The sequence below is a fragment of the Danio rerio genome, chromosome 13 (assembly GCF_049306965.1).
Source record: "Danio rerio strain Tuebingen ecotype United States chromosome 13, GRCz12tu, whole genome shotgun sequence".
Lineage (NCBI taxonomy): Eukaryota > Metazoa > Chordata > Actinopteri > Cypriniformes > Danionidae > Danio > Danio rerio.
The window spans coordinates 32,242,501-32,261,741 of NC_133188.1; the positions used below are offsets into that span (position 1 = coordinate 32,242,501).

The 19,241-nt window shown below is 36.7% G+C and overlaps 1 protein-coding gene across 50 annotated transcripts in view; it reads left to right on the top strand.

The window, feature by feature from the left end:
* tacc2 (transforming, acidic coiled-coil containing protein 2) overlaps positions 1 to 19,241 on the top strand; it is a 99,650-nt gene that overhangs the window by 52,123 nt on the left and 28,286 nt on the right. For 13 of the 50 annotated variants that reach the window (XM_073920943.1, XM_073920944.1, XM_073920939.1 and 10 more), the window contains 8 exons: positions 10,866 to 10,993; positions 11,492 to 12,911; positions 15,874 to 15,934; positions 16,109 to 16,301; positions 16,850 to 16,899; positions 17,029 to 17,138; positions 17,434 to 17,584; positions 18,117 to 18,251. In XM_073920943.1, coding sequence (XP_073777044.1) covers positions 10,866 to 10,993; positions 11,492 to 12,911; positions 15,874 to 15,934; positions 16,109 to 16,301; positions 16,850 to 16,899; positions 17,029 to 17,138; positions 17,434 to 17,584; positions 18,117 to 18,251 — 2,248 coding nt within the window. Of the gene's footprint in view, positions 1 to 8,564; positions 9,211 to 10,865; positions 10,994 to 11,491; positions 12,912 to 15,873; positions 15,947 to 16,048; positions 16,302 to 16,849; positions 16,900 to 17,028; positions 17,139 to 17,433; positions 17,585 to 18,116; positions 18,252 to 19,241 lie in introns of those variants that run through there. The other 37 variants (XM_073920940.1, XM_073920941.1, XM_068213069.1 and 34 more) reach the window with 13 other exon arrangements.

Genomic DNA, 19,241 nt, shown 5'->3' on the forward strand with positions numbered 1-19,241 from the left:
TTGTGTGTTCCAGTCTGGCGGGTTTTTGCGGATGTCTGGATTGGGGGAGTAATGGCTGTATTTAATAAGGGAGAGATGTGTGTTTTTGTGGGGGATGGAGGCTCATGCTGCAGCATTGAGAGAATGAGAGAGATGGTGCTGAAATAGAACACTGAGATGTGTTGGAGAAAAGGGGGATGGGGAGAGAGAGAGAGAGAGAGAGAGAGAGAGAGAGAGAGAGAGAGAGAGAGAATGGAGAGAGTTGTAGACATTCAGAAAAAGCAGAATGCCATTGATCATGAAGAATAGAAAATTTTGTGTAGGTGGAATGGTGTTTCTATACCCCTCATGGTTTTTGGTTTAAGACTGCTATGCGTATAAAGTAATAAACTATCCGTCATTTACTCAATGTTAATGTTTTTAATTTTTTTTGTTTTAACACAAAATTATATATTTAATGGAGTGTCCAAGTTGCTCTTTGCCATTTAAAACAATTGGGGATCATGTTTTTCAAAAATATTTTAAAGACCAAACATTTAGTATATATTTTAATTAAATGTATAATTTATCTCAATTAATTACATACTTATAAATACAAATAATTTTTTTTATTTATTTAGCTTTTAGTCCAAATATAAAAAAATATAATTAAATCAATAAGCTTTTTCTAGACAGGCAAAAAAGAAAAAGAAAAAAAAGTCTCGTTTAAAGAAATAACATGCTCAAAACAAGCAAAAATAATCTGGGTTAGATTAATTTGAGATTATAGCTTGTTTTTTTCTTTTGACATAAGATAATTTTGCTTAGCCCATTGGGAGATTATGTTGCTTATTTTAAGGAAAAGCGTAATTTTAGCATTTTATTATTATCATTTAAAACAAGACCATAAGTTTTGATTGTCTCAAAAAAGCTTTTTGATTTAAGAATATTTAGATATTTTGACTAGAAACAAGACAAAAAAATCCAAGTACAAAAAGCATTTTTGCAGTGATTTCGAAGCATAATCATCAATTTTGAAGCCAATGCCTATGAAGTCAAACAAAGGCTGTTTTTTCTTTGAACAATCAATGTAAAGCTGCTTTTCTCTGGACGTAGCGATTTTGATGGTGAGTTTGATTCTGCTTCTGATAAATCTGATAAAATGTGTTTTAAAAAGTGTTTGCCACATTTCCAAGTGTAAATAGGTTGTAAATGTCAATTACTGCACTGAATATTGCCTAATCTGCAACATGTTTGCCCATAAACATTATTTTTAGAGTTTACAACACACAAAATGCTGTTTTATTAGAGAAGTCACAGACAGTTTTATGACAGGTAGGATACAGCGTGCGCCACTTAACTTTTATGGACACTGCAAACAGTGACTCACTGTTGCACAGCTTTGAAAGAACATGGCAAAGAAACAGAAAGGCTATTGTGATGAAAGGCACTCATCCTATTCTAACATGAAAATAAAATTAAGAAAAAAAAACACTTGATAGAAGTTAGAAATCAAAAAATATATATAAGGATGAATGTTTGTGCAATCAGTTTCACTTACACTCAGTATGCAAATAAGGATGTTAACCCAGGGATTAGAACTGGACTGTGTAAAATGTAAATGTATAAGACTCAAAATTAATTGGTAACAATGGGTAAAGTGTAAAATGGGAACCTGTGATCTTTGGATATACAATGACTAGGGTTTTGGAAGTTTAATTTGTGTGGAAACTAACATTTTCTTTTAAACTGTGTGTTCTTCCTGAAGCATAATACATTGTACTGCATTTAATCCTCTTGCACTCTGCCACAATAGTTACATTTTTTGTTGTAACTGACCTTTGTGCGAAAAAGCCCTGTATTTGTTGCTCTAGGCAACACAGCTGGGGATGATGGGAAGGTTTGAACCTGCTCTGAGATTTGGGCTCTAAGTATTGTAGCACCATATAGGGCTGCTCATTCAGCCATGACTAACATTGCTTTTAGTGACTAAAGTATGCCTTATGCAACCCCTTTTGAGAATTCTTACATAACACTACCTGCATAGTTTACATGGGAGTTTGGACCTCAACTCTAAAAGCTTAATTTGATTCGACCTGTCATTTAGTTCACCTACTGTATACCAGCAGCCCACCATGATAGAATATAATTTTTGAGGTCATTTTTTTAAAGTCTTGCAGTCATACAATGTTATTTACATTCTAAAATAATAAAGACCTTTGTTTGTAGTGTTTATACATTATTTTTGTGGCATTTATAAAGAGTTGCCTTCAGCTCTTCATAAACGCAGAAATGCACTTGATTTAAGGATAAATAGAGCTCATTCTCTTTCATTCCTGTACATATATGCAGAGTGCGAATTACAGGGGGGTTTGAGGGGCTCTGACCTCCCTAATTAACGCTTGATCCCTCTGATGGACATAAAAACAAGATGTATGAAGGGGTCTGCACATTAATATTTAAGAAATAGTTTGCTCTGGTCTGTATCTTAAATAATATTCAAAATTAAAATAATAGATAACTTCAATATACATTTGAACACCCCTAATAATGGTTTATATCATTGTAAATGCATGTTTGCACCAAAAGTATGAATTTATCGGTTTGAAACCGGCACATCTAGAGCACCAACAGAGAGTGTAAGTGTTCACAAAACATTTTTCTTGAAAAAAGGTGTTTGTAGGGGTCTGTAAAGCTAGATGTTTGTATTTTATTATACACTGGCTCGCACATAAAAGTTAAACAGGTAAATAAAAATATGTGCAATCTTTTATGATCATTCATTAATAGGTGCAGGAAGGCAAACCTGTCACTGTTTATTTAATATCACAAATGTGATTGAGAACCACTCAATATCCCTCAGAACGCTGAAAACATAACAAGTTTGATTAATAAATACACTAAACTAAAATACACTAAAATACACTAAATACATATACTTAAATACACTAAAACACCGATGCCCCTGATGTCAGAGTTTTCACACACCGCTAAGCTTTCAACTCTGTGCACAATTTAATCATGTGACCTGCACGTTCTTTCACAAATGGAATAAACAACCTGAAGAGTTTGTTTTACCTTCTGTCTATACGTTTGTTTGATTTGCACTTATTTTACCTGTTTGGGCAGGTACTATTAGCCAACCGACACTTTTGCTTAGGGACTAATTTAACCCATAACCGTGGTAAGCAGCCGCTTAGGGCCCCAGGAAATTTGGGGCCCCCCTATTAAATACTTAGTAGTATAACATATAACTATAAATTATTTATATATCACATCGTTTTCTATCATATTTGTCTAATAGATAAAATTGCAGCATAATTATTACCTCTGTGCAAATTTGTCCTCCACCCCCCAATAATGGAGCAGTCCAACAGTCAAATCGGATAAAGATTTAGCATAAAAATAAAACCATTTATTTGTATTATTATTATTATTATTATTATTATTATTTTAAGAAAAATATATAAAAGAAGATTGAGTGACATAAGTTAGTCATCAACACAAACAAAGAAACAAAGAAATAAATAAATAAATACAAAGGGTGCATATTAGGATGTTTGGGCCTCATGGCTAGAATTGCTTAGGGCCCCCAAATGACTAAATCCACCCCTGCTTCTGCTTTCCTTGTTATATGAAGTTTGCATTTGTGTTGACTGTCATTTGTATCATAGCATGTTAAAATGGGGCTGTCATTGGGGTGGTCATATGTCCTCTCACAGTGTGATGTCACCATGGGTCCATCAGACCTCAAGCCTTTTGACAACATCGTGTCAAAATGAGCAACATGTGGTGATTCAGCTTTGAGATGTTCCTGATGGATCAGGGTGATGCACATGGCCAGCACTCTTTGCCTATCAGTCTTCACTTCGTAAAGCCTCAGAGACCTCAAAATCAGCTCAGAGCTGCAGGAGATCTAGCACACATAAAATATTGAGGGTATGCTTGAATTATTTGACAGATCTGGTAGTGAAAGTTGTTATAACACTGAGAGGAAGCCCTGTCGAAGAACCTAGGATGTCTAGTTTTTAGTAACATTTTTGACTTGAAATATTGCTCATTTAGAAGGTAGAAGGTATAAAATGATGATAGGTCATTGAGGCCAGAGCTTTCCATATCCAGTCTTCGTGTCGTCTTAAAAATGATCTGCATGCATATGAAATTACTGAAAATAAATGTAGTATACGTGCCAGACCAGTATGTGACACTGCAGTTCTACAACAGAGAGATGCACAAAACAGAGGACTTGGAACATGAGCCTAAACATGACAGAAACCAACACAAGAAAAACATGATGAATGCTTTTTAGTTTTTAGCTGTTAAGCTCAGTAGCTTCTGCTGCACAAACATATGCCTTTTAGTCCACCATTGTTGTTGTTGCTGTTAGATGATGTATGGTGTCTGACTAGTCAAGACGTGGGCTGATGACATCATAATTTTTAAGAAATATGTGGATTGGGTGTCCACAATAAAAAGCCAAGGCATCATTTCCAGATTTATCCTTTCTGGGAAATTGTTTCACTGTCCCAAACCACCAGTTCCATCTGGACAAAATGCCTATATGATAAATATTTGTGTATAAAAAATGAAGCAACTCTTCATGAAGCAACAGCTTTGATGTTGCTGGACAAACATAAAAGCAGACATTCTATCATGTATATCTTATATTTAGTTATTGAATTTTTCTTCTTCTTCCTATTGCACAAGTCCATGGTTTCTTTTTTTGGTCTGTATATAGTATTTTATTTATGTTTTCTTTTCTTTTTTGTTTATTATTAAACGGTGAATAATTATGTTTATGTCTGACACGGGACATAACTTGACTAAAATATTGACCATAAAAATATGGTCTCCTCATGTGGACACGGCCCGAATTATTCCAAAATTAAGTGGGCCTGAGGTGGTTAGTATTATGAGTAATGTTTTATTAATACTTGTAATACCATCAACATTATTATTATTATACAATTAATATTATATTAAGGCTGACACGGTGGCTCAGTGGTTAGCACTCACAGCAAGGTCGGTGTTTCAAGTCCCGGCTGTGTCAGTTAGCATTTCTGTGTGGAGTTTGCATGTTCTCCCCGTGTTGGCGTGGGTTTACTTCAGGTGCTCTGGTTTCCCCCACAGTCCAAGCACATGCGCTATAGGTGAATTGAACAAACTAATTTGGCTGTAATGTATGCGTGTGAATAAGTGTGTATGGATGTTTCCTAGAACTGGGTTGCGGCTGGAAGGGCATCTGCTGCGTAAAAACATATGCTGGAATAGTTGGTGGTTGATTCCACTGTGGCGATCTCTGAAAAAGAGACTAAGCCGAAGGGAACTTAATGAATGAATGAATCTCTGTGATTTAACTACACTGTAAAACCCAAAAAGTAAAGTAACTCAAACCATTTGAGGAAACTGATTGCTGCAAACTATTTAAGTTTAAAAACTAATCCTAATGAGTACTGTGAACTTAATCCATGTGAGGAGAACTTAAATGAACTGAGTACTGTAAAACCAAATTTAAGGCAACTCAAAGTTAAGGCAACTCAAACTGTTTGAGGAAACTGATTGCAGCAAACCATTTAAGTTAAAAAATGTATCTATATGAGTTCTGTGACCATGATCCATTAAGCTGAAGTAATGAGGTATTTAAATAACTCAGTACCATCAACACTGAGTTCAAAACTCTTTATAAATGAGTAGAATTAACTTTCAGTCAATTTTGAGTTAACCACACACATTTGAACAAGTTGACTGTTGGATTTCACAATGTACTTAATCAGTTCACCTAGATATAAATAAAGCATTAAATAAAACCTCGGAGACGCAGTGGCGCAGTAGGTAGTGCTGTCGCCTTACAGCAAGAAGGTCGCTGGTTCGAGCCTCGGCTGGGTCAGTTGATGTTTCTCTGTGGAGTTTGCTTGTTCTCCCTGCATTTATGTGGGTTTCCTTCTGGTGCTTCGGTTTCCCCCACAGTCCAAAGACATGGGTACAGGTGATTTGGGTAGGCTAAATTGTCCATAGTGTATGAGTGTGAATGAGTGTGTGTGGATGTTTTCCAGAGATGGGTTGCGGCTGGAAGGGCATCTGCTTCGTAAAAGCGTGCTTTAATAAAGATGTCTCAAGGTTGCAAACACAGGGCAGAATAGTAAACTGCTATTAGTATAGTATCCACACCAGCAGTATATGGTGGTATATACTTTTTAGAGCACAGCCTTCTCTCCCTCTCTCGTTCTCTCTAATCTCGTTTGCTCTATCTCCCTCTAGTGGTCAACTTGTATCATAACCTTAATATTTAGAACATTTTGTACCCTCTGGCACAAAAAGAGCAAATCTGAATGTTTTTTTCTCAAGGTATTTTTAAATTATGATTGCTACCAGAACAAGGAATTTTATAATTAATACAGTATTTTGTTAGTGATATATATATCAGTTCTCTGTCAAGTTAATAGCTGTAATATTGGTTTAGATTTGCTTCATATAAACAGCATTGTGGGATTTTACACTAACAACAGGGTTTGTGGCTAGAGTGCTGTACCAAAAAGACACATTCACCTAAAAAACTTTAGCATTTTAGATTATATTAGACCTTAAGGTGTATTTATTGCAGAGGTTTAATGGCGCTGCAGCATTTTCAGATTAATGCTGAATATATTCATTTACAGTTTACTGCTAGCAATTTGCAATTATCCCTCTCTCAGTGGAGTTATTAAAATTTTCGATGAGATTTAGTAATTGAAGACAGGTGTATTATATATTTTGTTGTATCATATAGAAGAAAGTTTCAAATATGAAACACTAGACTTGGAAAACCATTCACAGTTTTTTTAAAACCCCCGAGAGGGACATAAACTTCATGATACAGTTTTCCACCTAATTTCCTCAGCAGACCTTTCAGAAATAAATCAGCATTTTATTTTCCCACACCAGGAAATAAATGGCTTTTTATATGTCCTAATAGGCTTTCTGTGCACATGTGGAAGAGAAGAAAAATTGAGGCTTCAGCCAGGATTTTGTGTGTGTGTGTTGTCTGGCACATGGGAGCATATGTCTAGAGAGCACTGTCACCATGGCAACAGTGTGCTTGCCAGATAAAACCGTCTCTGCATGGGTTGAAATGCTCATCAAGTGATAATTATCTCATCGATTAACACACTCATCAACACACATAAAACTGTAAAATTAGACCTGAAGACTTTTCAAATGCATCTCATTCCATCTGCTTTTTAATTATATCTTATTTAATATTAATATTATTATCTTTAAGTTTAAAATCTGTAATATGTCAACATATTTACAGTATGTATTTATATCTAATTTAAGCATTATTACATCCCATTGAGTTTGGGACTAAACCTGACAATTACTGTAAACTCGGATTAACTTCTCTCTCTCTGTTGTTGGATCAGTTTATACCTGTCTACATGATGCAGAGGGACTTTTATTATCACATGTATGAGCATTTTTAATCTATATGATCAAATCATCCATTTTATTTTATTATGAATGCTGATCAGATCAGGTAAGGTAGTTGTAATTCAATCTGATTTAGTTTTCAAAGAACTGGGTATTGAATCTTAATGTTACATTGGAGAATTGCATGTAAATGTAAATTAATGATACTGTAGGTATAGTTCATATCATTTATAGTATTATATTTCTATAATAAATATTCACTTTTCTTTGGCTTAGCCACTGACTTACCAGGGGTCGTCACAGCGGAATGAACCACATTTAGTAAATATTAACATAATACATTCATCATTAAATACAGCGAGGAAAATAGGTATTGAAAATGACCTGTTTTTTTCCTAGCAATAATATTTCTAAAGGAGCTGTTGACATGGAAATGAACCAGATTTTGGTAAATTCTCATAGAATATGTTATGTGAAGAAAGAGTTATGTGTGTAATTACATTGAAATGACACAAGGAGAAAGTACTGAACTACTGAAACGTGTTTATTACTTTACTTTTGATTGCAGCTTCTGTGTTTTGGATCATTGTCTTGCTAAAATGTCCACTTTGGTCTCATCTTTATCATCCTGATAAAGCCATAAAGACCAATGACGAAGGGCAGAGAGTTGCTGAATAACTACTGAGAGATTTCAGCTGCTGTCTGGGCTCTCACTGCCTTTCTACACCTCCCTTCCTTCATGTGTTCAATACTTTTTCCCTGTGTCGTTTCATTTGATGACACAAAATTTAATTTATAAACTAATTAGATTTGTTTTCTTTGCATATATGGATTTCACATATGCATTACCAACATTTTTGGCAAATTTCAAGTCAACGTCACCTTTAGATTTTTTCTTTGCATTATTTACAAATATGTGATTGTAAGAAAATGATTTAGTTTTAATATTATGAAATGCTCAACGATGCTACTCATGTTTGTAATCCTGGAGTGCTTCCTGACAAATGTAGAATCGCTCATCCTGAAAAGAACAGAATTTTCTTCTTTTTATTGATCTGGATCATCTTGCTGCTGGTTAGCATCTCACGCTGAGGAGCAGCATCCAAAATATGTGCAAATCTTTTCAGCAGGGAATGGGTGTGTTCACTGCACCGAAGTGAAGGCATCAATACATTCATCAGAATTTGATGCAGCAAAACGGAGTGTATGAATGTAGTCTTTGCTGTAGATACTAAGAGAACCAATCATGGCGTTCACAACAAAACGGATTTGTTTCTTTATTAGTGTCTATATTTGCTTTACTTCATAAAAGACTAGAGAGAGAGAGAGATAATGTGGCATAAAATAAATCATCATATAAACAGAAAGACTTGTTTTGTCTTTTTACTACAGTAGCCAGAATGAAAAGTGTTGCTTCCCTCCTCGACGTGGGGGAGGGAAGCGTGTCAAAGGATGTGTTAAAGGGAAAAAGAGAGAGAGCCAAGCGGTGAGTCGGCAAGAGCAGAGTATCTGCAGCGGGCTTCATTTGGATAAAGTCCACCTTCAGCATAAGACTGAAGAGAAAGATCGCAGGATATTATAAAAGAAAGATGATGGATTAGGAAATGTTGCGCACAACGGATTAGAAAAAAGTGCTCCAGATCTGCATTAGGTGAGCCTGATATTGGTGGCGGACATGGCAGTGAGTGCGTGGCAGGCTCTGTCTCCGCTGCAGTGGGCTCGCTGGGGCTGGGACACACTGCTGGGAGGGACATCTGGAGAGGAAGGGGTAGATCCAGCTCTAGGACTCCTCCGACGCCTCAGCTGGACCTCCAGATATGATTACATGATCCCAGACGGGCAAAGGTGAGCATGGGATAGATAGCAGCAGGGAGAGGACAGGGACTAATGTGGTACGACTGGGTGGTGGTCTGCACATCTGTCTGAGGCTGCGCCTTTAATGCTGTGATTAGTCTGTTACTGGATTTGTACCAATTAGCTTTCCTACGCAACCGCATATTTTGTCAGGTCTGTGTATTACAGTATGCATCAATGCCAAAACGTAAAAACGGTGACAAACCAACATTTTGTGGCATTGATGTAAATAAAAACGGTGACAAACCAACATTTTGTGGCATTGATGTAAAAAGCAACATGGGCATCATCGGTCTCGACTGAAATGGCATTCAAATGTGTTAACTGGGTTTGATATTCCAACTTCGCTCTGATATTGGTCATAATGAAATAATGAGTGAATGAGAGAGAATACAGACACCATGGGGGAATGTAATACGTGTTTGAGCTGCTGTTATTGGTCTCCTGTTGTAGCTGCAGACCCAGAGCTTTAAAATCCATCTGTAATAACCCAATAGGGTAGGGGTCGGGAATCTTTTTTCAGCAAAGAGCCATTTCTGATTTTTTTTAAACAAATGCATTTTTGTAAAGAGCCTATATATATATTTGTGTGTGTGTGTGTGTGTGTGTGTATGTGTGTGTGTGTGTATATCTAAAAATGCCTTTTTAAAAATGCATTTGCTACTGTATTTCTATAAATTAATATAGTATAGTATATTACTACTAATACTATATTATTATTTGTAATATTACTATAAATAATACAAGTTTAAACAAATCCTTTTAATTTATGTCCATGCACAACTCAAAAATAAACAAATATGAAGCATCACATGTTGAGCAAGTCCATGAATGAAGAAAGTTATAGTATTTTTAGTTTCGCCATCACTACTCATAAATGTTGTTTGAATTTAAGTTACCATAGAAATGTAAGTTGTTTGCCCTTTATTGGTGTCACAATTCAGGTTTATCCACATTGCCACAAACGCACATTTGTCGAAATGTCCTTTTATTGTTAACTGAGTTCTTATTCATTCAACTCAATGTCTAGAGCACTTTCAACAAACCAAAATGGGTACCAAAGTGCTGTAAAAACACATAAAACACATGCAAACATACCAGAACCAAAATGCATAAACTCACAGCAAATGATTAAAAGCTAAAGAAAATAAGAGTGTTTTCAGTGACCTCTTAAAAAGACTCAAAAGTTGGAGTTGTTGGAGCTGTTCTTGATCTGTTCTTCATTGTGCTGGATAAAATTACAATTTAAAAGGGCATTGTAATTGTATTTTCGATAGGAAACTGATTTTTAGTGATGGTTATAGTTTTTTAAACTGTAAAATAATATTGAAGGAAGACAGCTGGAGAGCCACATATTTTTGGTCAAAGAGCCACATGTGGCTCGAGAGCCATAGGTTTCACTCCCCTGCAATACGGTGTTGAATTATGCCTACGTCGTGATATACTGTAGATGCACGTGTATTTATTTGATCCTGATTTATAATTATGAGCTGTGACATGTTGCCACATAAACAGCTGTTTATTTATGTATCTCTGCTGGATTGGAAATGCAGCTTCTTTGAATGTCTTGACGTTAACATGGTTATTGAATAAACTCTTAATTCAGTTTATTAAGACTCTCTTTTGTCTCACTGTCTCTTCTGTAGGAGCTCAGACTCAGACGGAGCTTTCGAAACCCCAGAGTCTACCACTCCTGTGAAGTCCGTATCCCCATCAGTGCCCCCAACAGAGCACCCCTACACCAGTTCGGAGACATTGTCCCCTAAACACACAGGTAGGTTTATTGTTTACAATATTTCTCCATATAGGCGGTGGCTCAGTGGCTAGCACTGTCACCTCACAGCAAGAAGGTAGCTGGTTCGAGTCCCGGCTGGGCCATTTGGCATTTCTGTGTGGAGTTTGCATGTTCTCCCCATGATCAAGTAGGTTTCCTCCGTGTGTTCCGGTTTCCCCCACAGTCCAAAGACATGTACTATAGATAAATTGAATAAACTAAATTGGCCATAGTGTATGAGTGTGTGTGTAAAGGGTGTTTCCCAGAACTGGGTTGCAGCCGGAAGGGCATCTGCTGTGTAAAATGTAGAGTATTATCAGATATTAAACAATAAAACAAACATCAACTGACCCAGCTGAGGCTTGAACCAGCGTCCTTCTTGCTGTGAGGCAACTGTGCTACCCACTGCACCACTGTGCAGCTCTGAATCACTCTGTGATCTTCTTTAAAGTATGATCTGTTCTTCAAAATGTATATTAATGTGACCATTTTTCACAGCTTCTTCTTCTGACGTCCCTGCCAGTGAAGGTGAAGACCCATCACTCCATAGATCTCCCAGTCGCTCTGATTCGACAGCCTTTGATGAGGACAAACCAATAGCTGCTAGTGGCACCTACAACCTAGAGTACTTAATCTCTAATGACCCTTTTCCAGAATCAAATTTTGGTTCTGGATCAAGCCGAGCACCTCTCACCCGCTCTCAAAGCCTACAGTCTGGTGAGTTAGAAAGCCCAGGAAACAAATCCCCAGGAATCTCCGACAAACCCATTCACCCACGAACAGAGTCTTTTAACATAGGAACAGAGAGTGCACCGGGAACCCTTCGTAGAGTGAAGAAGCCCCGTCCAGGTTCTCTGAAGAAGAAGCCTCTCTCCAGACAAAACTCAAACCCAGAGCGTTCTTCTCCTAAAACTGTGTCCTCCAGCAGCACTCCTGAACAGAAAAAGAGAGGGAAACCCCGTCCTGAAAGCCCCTTGCAAACCCAAGATAAGCCTAGTTCTTCTCCTAGCCCTAGTCCTAGTCCTGCTGGTACCCTACGCAGGAACAGGGGAAAGTCTCAAGTAGAGAGTTCTCCACCTTTGGCTGAGGAGATTACGACCACCTCAATATCAGCTCAACCCTTACTGGAACTACCTGATCCAGTACCAGAAGCTTCAACTGTCCCTGACGAGGAGTCTCCTATCCTTCCCAGTGCCTCCTACAAATGGGATCCGGATAACTTTGAAAATATTAACCCATTTAGTACGGGAGGCAGTAAGATTGCCAATTCGCCAGTCTTAGGCAGGAAGGCTGACTTTACATCAGTTCAAGACACCCCTGCTGCTCTGGAACAGCCCCGTGCCCCTTCCCCTGCTAAAGCGCAACCCCTAAACGTTGAGGAACAGCCAATCCCCAATCGTCAACCAGTCAGACTGGAGTTTGACTATTCAGAGGACAGTGGAGAGGCATCACGCAGCACTCCTCCTCCCAAAAACCTGGGCAAGAAACCAGGTGCCAAGATGCCAATCCGAAAGCCTAAACTAGGGATAAAGAAGGCCCCTCCACCCCAAATGGAGCAGATAGACAATGCACCTCTCCCAGCACTTTCAAATGACAATGACGATATCCCAATCCCCAAGGCATCATACAACTTTGACCCCAGCAAGTGGGAAGACCCTAATTTTAATCCATTTTCTTCAAACACTGGTATCCCCAATTCTCCAGGTCTTTCTAAAGGATCATACAGCTTTGAATCAGACTCCTTTGATGGCTCAATCAGTCCCTTCAAATCATCCAGCAAGATTGGGAACTCACCCCCGAAAGGTGCCTCTTTTGACCAGACCAGCAATGATAATGAAAATGACAATGATCACATTGTTGAGCTGGAGGATCACAACCAGAACAAACCTGCCAAAACCAAGAAGAAGCCTCTCAAATCGTAAGTCTAAAATTACGTTATGCACTTTTCATTTCATGATGTGTGCTGTTCATCCAGTGTTGTCAGTAGTTCAATTGTACATTTTCTTGTGTGTATTTCTATGGAGCTAAAACTATGCCAAAACAATGTGCATTTGAATTGTGTTAATTTGAATTATTGACAATTGTAATTTAATAAATCTGATTTTTTATATGGTGTTAAAATTGTTTTGAATTTGAATTTCTTAATTTTAATTTGAATTTCATAACCTGAATATTGAACACCTGAAATTTAAGACAACTAAACTTTTCAATGCAGAATTTTTCATAGACATATTTTCAAACAATGATTTTTTTGTGTGTTCTGGATTCCTAAACTGCAGATATCCAGTTAAAATACAGTTTCAAGTTTTCAAGATGAAAAAATTCAGATTATCAAATTCAATATTCTAAAATTTAAAACCAGAAATTCAGATTGTTAAATTTACATTCAGCAGAAAGTAGGCCAGGGGTTAAATTTATAGAATATTGAATTTGATCATCTGAATTTCTGAAAACTTAAAACTGTGTTTTTACAAACTGGATATTCGCAGTTTAGGAATCCAGAAAACAAAAAATCTTTGTTTGAAAGTAAGTCTAATAAAAAAATCTGCCCTGAATAATTCAGTTGTCTTAAATTTAAGATGTTCAGTATATTTAGGTTATGAAATTCAAATTCAAATGAAGAAATTCATATTAAGAAATTCAAAGCAATCTTTAACGGCATATAAAAGTTCTGATTTATTAAATTACAATTGTCAACAATTTAAACAAACACTATTCAAATTTACATTGTTTTGGCATATTAGTAGCTCCATATATTTCTAAATATTCTCATTCATGTGTATGTTGGAAGGTGTTAGTACTTGTTTGTCAGCCTCTATCACATGTCTGTGTGTTGATCTCATGTATCACAGGAAATCCAGCAATGTTTCTTCTCTGTGTTGTTTCTTGTAAGTAGAGAGATGGTGTACAAATCGGCATAAGTAATATGGCTTAACATAAAACATCATTTTAACACAATTTAACTCATCATGTTGTATTTTATTATGAAATTGAATACATATGACTGATTTGACATCATTCTTAATTAGTCCTCCATCTTCCTCTTCTTCATGTTTTAAATTCTCTATTGAGAAAATGTTGCCCTCTAGTGAGTCTACCAAAAAGTGCAGTTGATTTCAAGAACGTGGCTAGAGGGCAAGTTCAGATACTGTATGTTAATGTCTGTAAATTTAGTCTAGAAAATATTGCACGATATAGTTTACAATATACACTTAATCCAAGCTGACTACCTTCTTTCAAATCAATCATTTTATTGTGTAAGACCATCTCCTGTGCATTTTTCAGATTTGTATATAGCATATATAGTATGTATTTCCTAGGTTCAAGCTATCCTCCCTTCCTGTCACAATTAAAGGTTTTTATCAGCTATATTTAAAAATCTATTTATTTACTTGCAGAGAGACACAGTTTAGTAATATACACTTACAGTGTAATTTGGGCCCAAGGTTAGTAAGAGCAACAGAATGGGATTTAATATGCATCTGTTATGTGTGGCATATGCCACTTCTTTTGTCATTAAGCAATTTAACTGGGGATTATCATTTATGACTGGGTCGGGGTGGAGACTGTTTGTTTTTATTTCTTTAATCTAAGCCTCAAATCTTTACTGAATTATTATCATGCTTCTGCAAGACATATTTCCAGTGCCTCTCTAATAATTGTTGGTCCTTGAAATCTTCGGATAGTTCAGTTGGTGCAAAAAAAAACAAACAATGTTGTCAGAAAATGACAAAAACAAAGCAAACAAACAAACTGCACACCATCAGACTGATTTATCACACCATGAATAACTCATTTTATTGTGTACTAGCAAGATATTAACTCATGAGATGTAATTCCGATATACTAGGCAGCATCATTTTACTGCTAAAATGTGAGTTTACTTGCTTTGACAGATGGTCTAAACAAGGTAGGTTTGTGTTATATAACTACAACTTCTATTTAATATAACATTATTTGTACAGTGTTTAATAAGAAATGCTGAATATAATATATAGGGTGGTTCCTAGTTGGTTTTTCTATTTATTTTTTGTATGTTTAGGTAAATCAGGCGTGCCCAAACCTTTTCTTAGGAAGGGCCAAAAGCCATACTTGATTAAGGCTAGAGGTCCGGAGGTAAATAAAGTTGCCATCGGTAATTTCCTAATTTCATTCATTTTCTTTTCGGCTTAGTCTCTTTATTAATCAGGGGTCGCCACAGCGGAATGAACCGCCGACTTGTCGAGCATATGTTTTACGCAGTGGATGCTTTTCCAGCTGCAACCCATCACTGGGAAATACACATACACTCTCACATTCACACACATACACTATAGCTAATTTAGCTTATCCAGTTCGAACCAGTGGCCTTCTTGCTGTGAGGCCACAGCGCTACCCACTGCACCACTGCACCGCCCATTTCCTAATTTATTTAATAATATTTAAAAATAAGTAGAAAACCTTTATATTAACTAATACAGCATTGTTTATTTTACATTTTAGAATGAACTTATTACAGTAAAAACAAAAACATCTCATTTATAACTGGATGGATTTACACTACTTTTTGCCTTGCTTTGCTTACCGATGTCTTCTGTCGAGTAACATTATTATTATTTAAAAATTACATTTGATTGAAACATTTAATTTCAGTTTGCTTTTTTTTTGTAGCTCAGCAATAAAACAAACAAACAAAAAAATGTTACATCAAATTAGAAGTGAGGATCGCTTTTAAAGGCATTTGCACCAACCCTCTCTATCCTTCTCACTTTCTTCTCAGATGGGATGGTGAGCCAAATCAAATGTTACAATGCCGCGGGCCCTACTTTGGACATGTCTGATGTAAATATTTTTTCCAAATTGATACTTTAAGCTAACTAAAATTTTGTTATCTTTAACAGTAACACTTTTAGAGTGAAGAAGTCTCCAAAGAGGACTCAGATTCCTGATCCGCCAGCACAAGTAAGTCAAGATGTGAGTGGACATTGACCTACAAAGCCCTCACATAGTCATCACAGATGTTCATTCTGAAGATGATCTGTTTCTCCCTTTCGCTGTCACCTCATATCATAACAGTGTTGTCCTGTGTGTTCTCCACTCTCGCCCACCACTTCACACACACATCATCACCTGCAGGAGCACTCGCCCGATGCAGATCCCGACCCTTCTCAAGATCATGCCACAGATGAGGAGAAACTGGCCTCCTCCACCAATCAGAAATGGACTAGACATGATGTGGAGGTGGAGCTGACCTCTGGCCCCCAAGATTTCCCACAGCCGACCGACTTCACAGCTTTTGTCAATGAGAACAGTTTTTCACAGAGTGATGGTAAGAGGACAAAAGATGGATGGATTTTATTTCAAAGGAATAATACTTGCAGTAACAACTACTGTATTGCATAAATGTAAAAATAATATATCATCAATAAAATAATTAAAATAAATAAGTGTCTGGATGAACTCTACTAACAAAAAATGTTTTTAAATGATATTTTTTTGAATATTCTTTTGTAAGAATATTCTTTTGAATATTTTTTTGTAAGATTCTACCATGAGATCTGTCACCACTATATGATCAAAGTTGATGGCTGAAACTACGAATGCCCTTTCACTGACTGGTTTTATTAGCCTTTGACCTAGAGGGAGCCATTTGTCCCCAGGGCAGTCTCTGCCCAAAACTAACTGGGTCAGTAGTACAGAAGCAAATAATTTATAGTGCCACTCTCATGTTGGTTCAGCCAGTCTGTTAACTGATGATCATCATAGAAAGAATATTTTTTGGAAGCTTTGAAGTTTACTTTTATTTCTTAATTTAGCCTTCTAAAATATTTCACCTGTTATATCTTCTCTCTTTTTTCTCTGGTGTCTTCTCCGCAGTTACAGACTATGAGATTGAATACATGGAGAAGATTGGCTCTTCTGCACCTGTGAGTATCTTAATAACCTACAGATCCACAAACTGCCAATTATAAAAAAACAAACAAACAAAAAACAGAGCTAATTTTAGATTTCTGGCCTTTGTATGTATGTGAATGCATATATGTATTTGTTTACAGCCTCTGTCTGGGAAGAAACCATCACTTTATCTGAAACTTGACTCTGTGACAGAAAGTACAAAGAGCACCTCCAATATGAATGATTCAGAGCCCAACTCCCCCTGCACTGGGTAATCCTAATTAACACACACACACACACACACACACACACACACACACACACACACACACACACACACACACACACACACACACACACACACACACACACACACACACATATGGTACATTCATCAATTATCTAAACATGCAATAAATTTGAGATATTCTGTGTTAACACAGAGTAAAGTATCATTTCAGTTGGCCTCATAGCTGTCACTAAATGAGGCCATGGGGATATGAAATGTGGTATTTAGATTGATGTATATTACATGTGTTCACAAGAGTTGGTCTGACTCTTCACAGGAGCTTTGAGGAGATGGAGGCTCAGATTTCGCAGGGTAAATCCCCAGTGCTGCCACCACGTGGCACTCGTGAGCCTATGACCTCAGACAAAAGCAGAAAGAGGGACAGTCAGTCTCAGAGTCGAACGCAGAGCAATGAGAGAGATGGAGCGGTAAGTGGAAACCAATCAAACACTGTTCAGACAGTCAAAATGCAAGAAAAACACCACAAATGTGTGAAAATGGGGTTATGTTTTTATGAATGCTCAGCTTATCTGATATATTTACAATGCAATTTTTTGTTTGTTTTAATTATTAAAGTTACAGTGCAACATAAATTAATGCATACTGTTTGTCATAAGTTGTACTTTTATTATTTTCAAACTTGTATGCTATTATTTTGTGCAGTAAAACACAAAAGGAGACATTTTAAACTGTACATTCTCCACTTTTCTATATAAACATCAGCTGATGTACAACTGATTATTTTTGGATGTACTGTCTCTTTAAAAATATCCATTATTACGCTAAGCATGCAGCTTATAGTACTCAGGATCTCCCCACCAGAATCAGCGCTGCAGATTGTTTATTCATAGACTTCGTAAACCCATAATAAAAGGCTACATTTGAGCTTGCTCTGCCATACTGACACCCAGACACCTCCTGCTCCTCTTGTCCCTCTTCTGCTTTCGGTCCCAAACACAGTCCCCCATCCAGGGCCCCATGGACCCCTCAGATCTGCCTCTCTTAGACAGGTTGTCTGATTCACCTGCCCCTCTCAGCTACCTGGAGCCTGATCTGGCAGAGACCAACCCCACTGCCTTCGCCCAAAAACTGCAGGTGTGTAGAGAGAAGCCTACCTGCCAACTATCTCTTCCCCCTTGACCTTACTGCTGTGTGTGTGTGTGTATGTGTGTAAACCAGTGTGATTCACTGTCTTTGTTTGTCTTTTCAGTCTTTTGCATACCTTGTCTGCCTTGTTTATCCCTTGTTTTATTGATACGCCCCCGGTATGATGGTCATGAGATGTTAAAGGAATAGTTCAAGCAAAAATTTGAATTCTTTCATATTTATTCTAAACTTGTATGATTTTCTTTCTTTTGTTTATAGTGAAAATCAGTGAAAGCTTTTTTTTATTTTTAAAATAATACTAAATTCATCAAGGACACATTAAATGAATCAAAAATGACAAAAGATTATTTTACATTGTTACAAAAATGTCATTTCAATTAAATGTTCTTTTGAACTTTGTTCAAAGTATCATGAAAAATGTATGTATCATAGTGTCTATTAAAGGTGCAGTATGTAAGTTTGACACCCAGTGGTTGAAGTAGGTATTGCATTCCTGGATCAAAACAAATGCAAGCACAGGTTGCCAGATTGAGGACCAACAGGTGCGAGTCTGACAAGTGAGCCTAAAGGCTGATTTAAGTAGTGTTCTAAATAAAAGCATCGGTAGATGATAAAAGGAATATTTTCCTTATTAAAAGCAGTTTTTGTTCTAGCCAACACCTCAATTTGATACATTAGAAACAGTTTCTATTTTGTGCTGAACAACAGAAAACTGATAATGATCACCTCAGGTACACCTCATGTGCTTTATTCAGTGTTAAATACTAACAATAAGAGTTAAAATGCCATTTTATATGACGTTTATTGCCATACTAATGAAAGCAGCAGTAGATAGTTCACTTCAGATCTTGAAAACAAAATAAACCATTTGAAACTGAACTTTAGAATTGTGACTTAAAACCAACACATATAAATGATTCAGCATGTACATTTAATAATGTTAAAGAGCTTTAATTTGTTTTAATTGGGTTATAAACC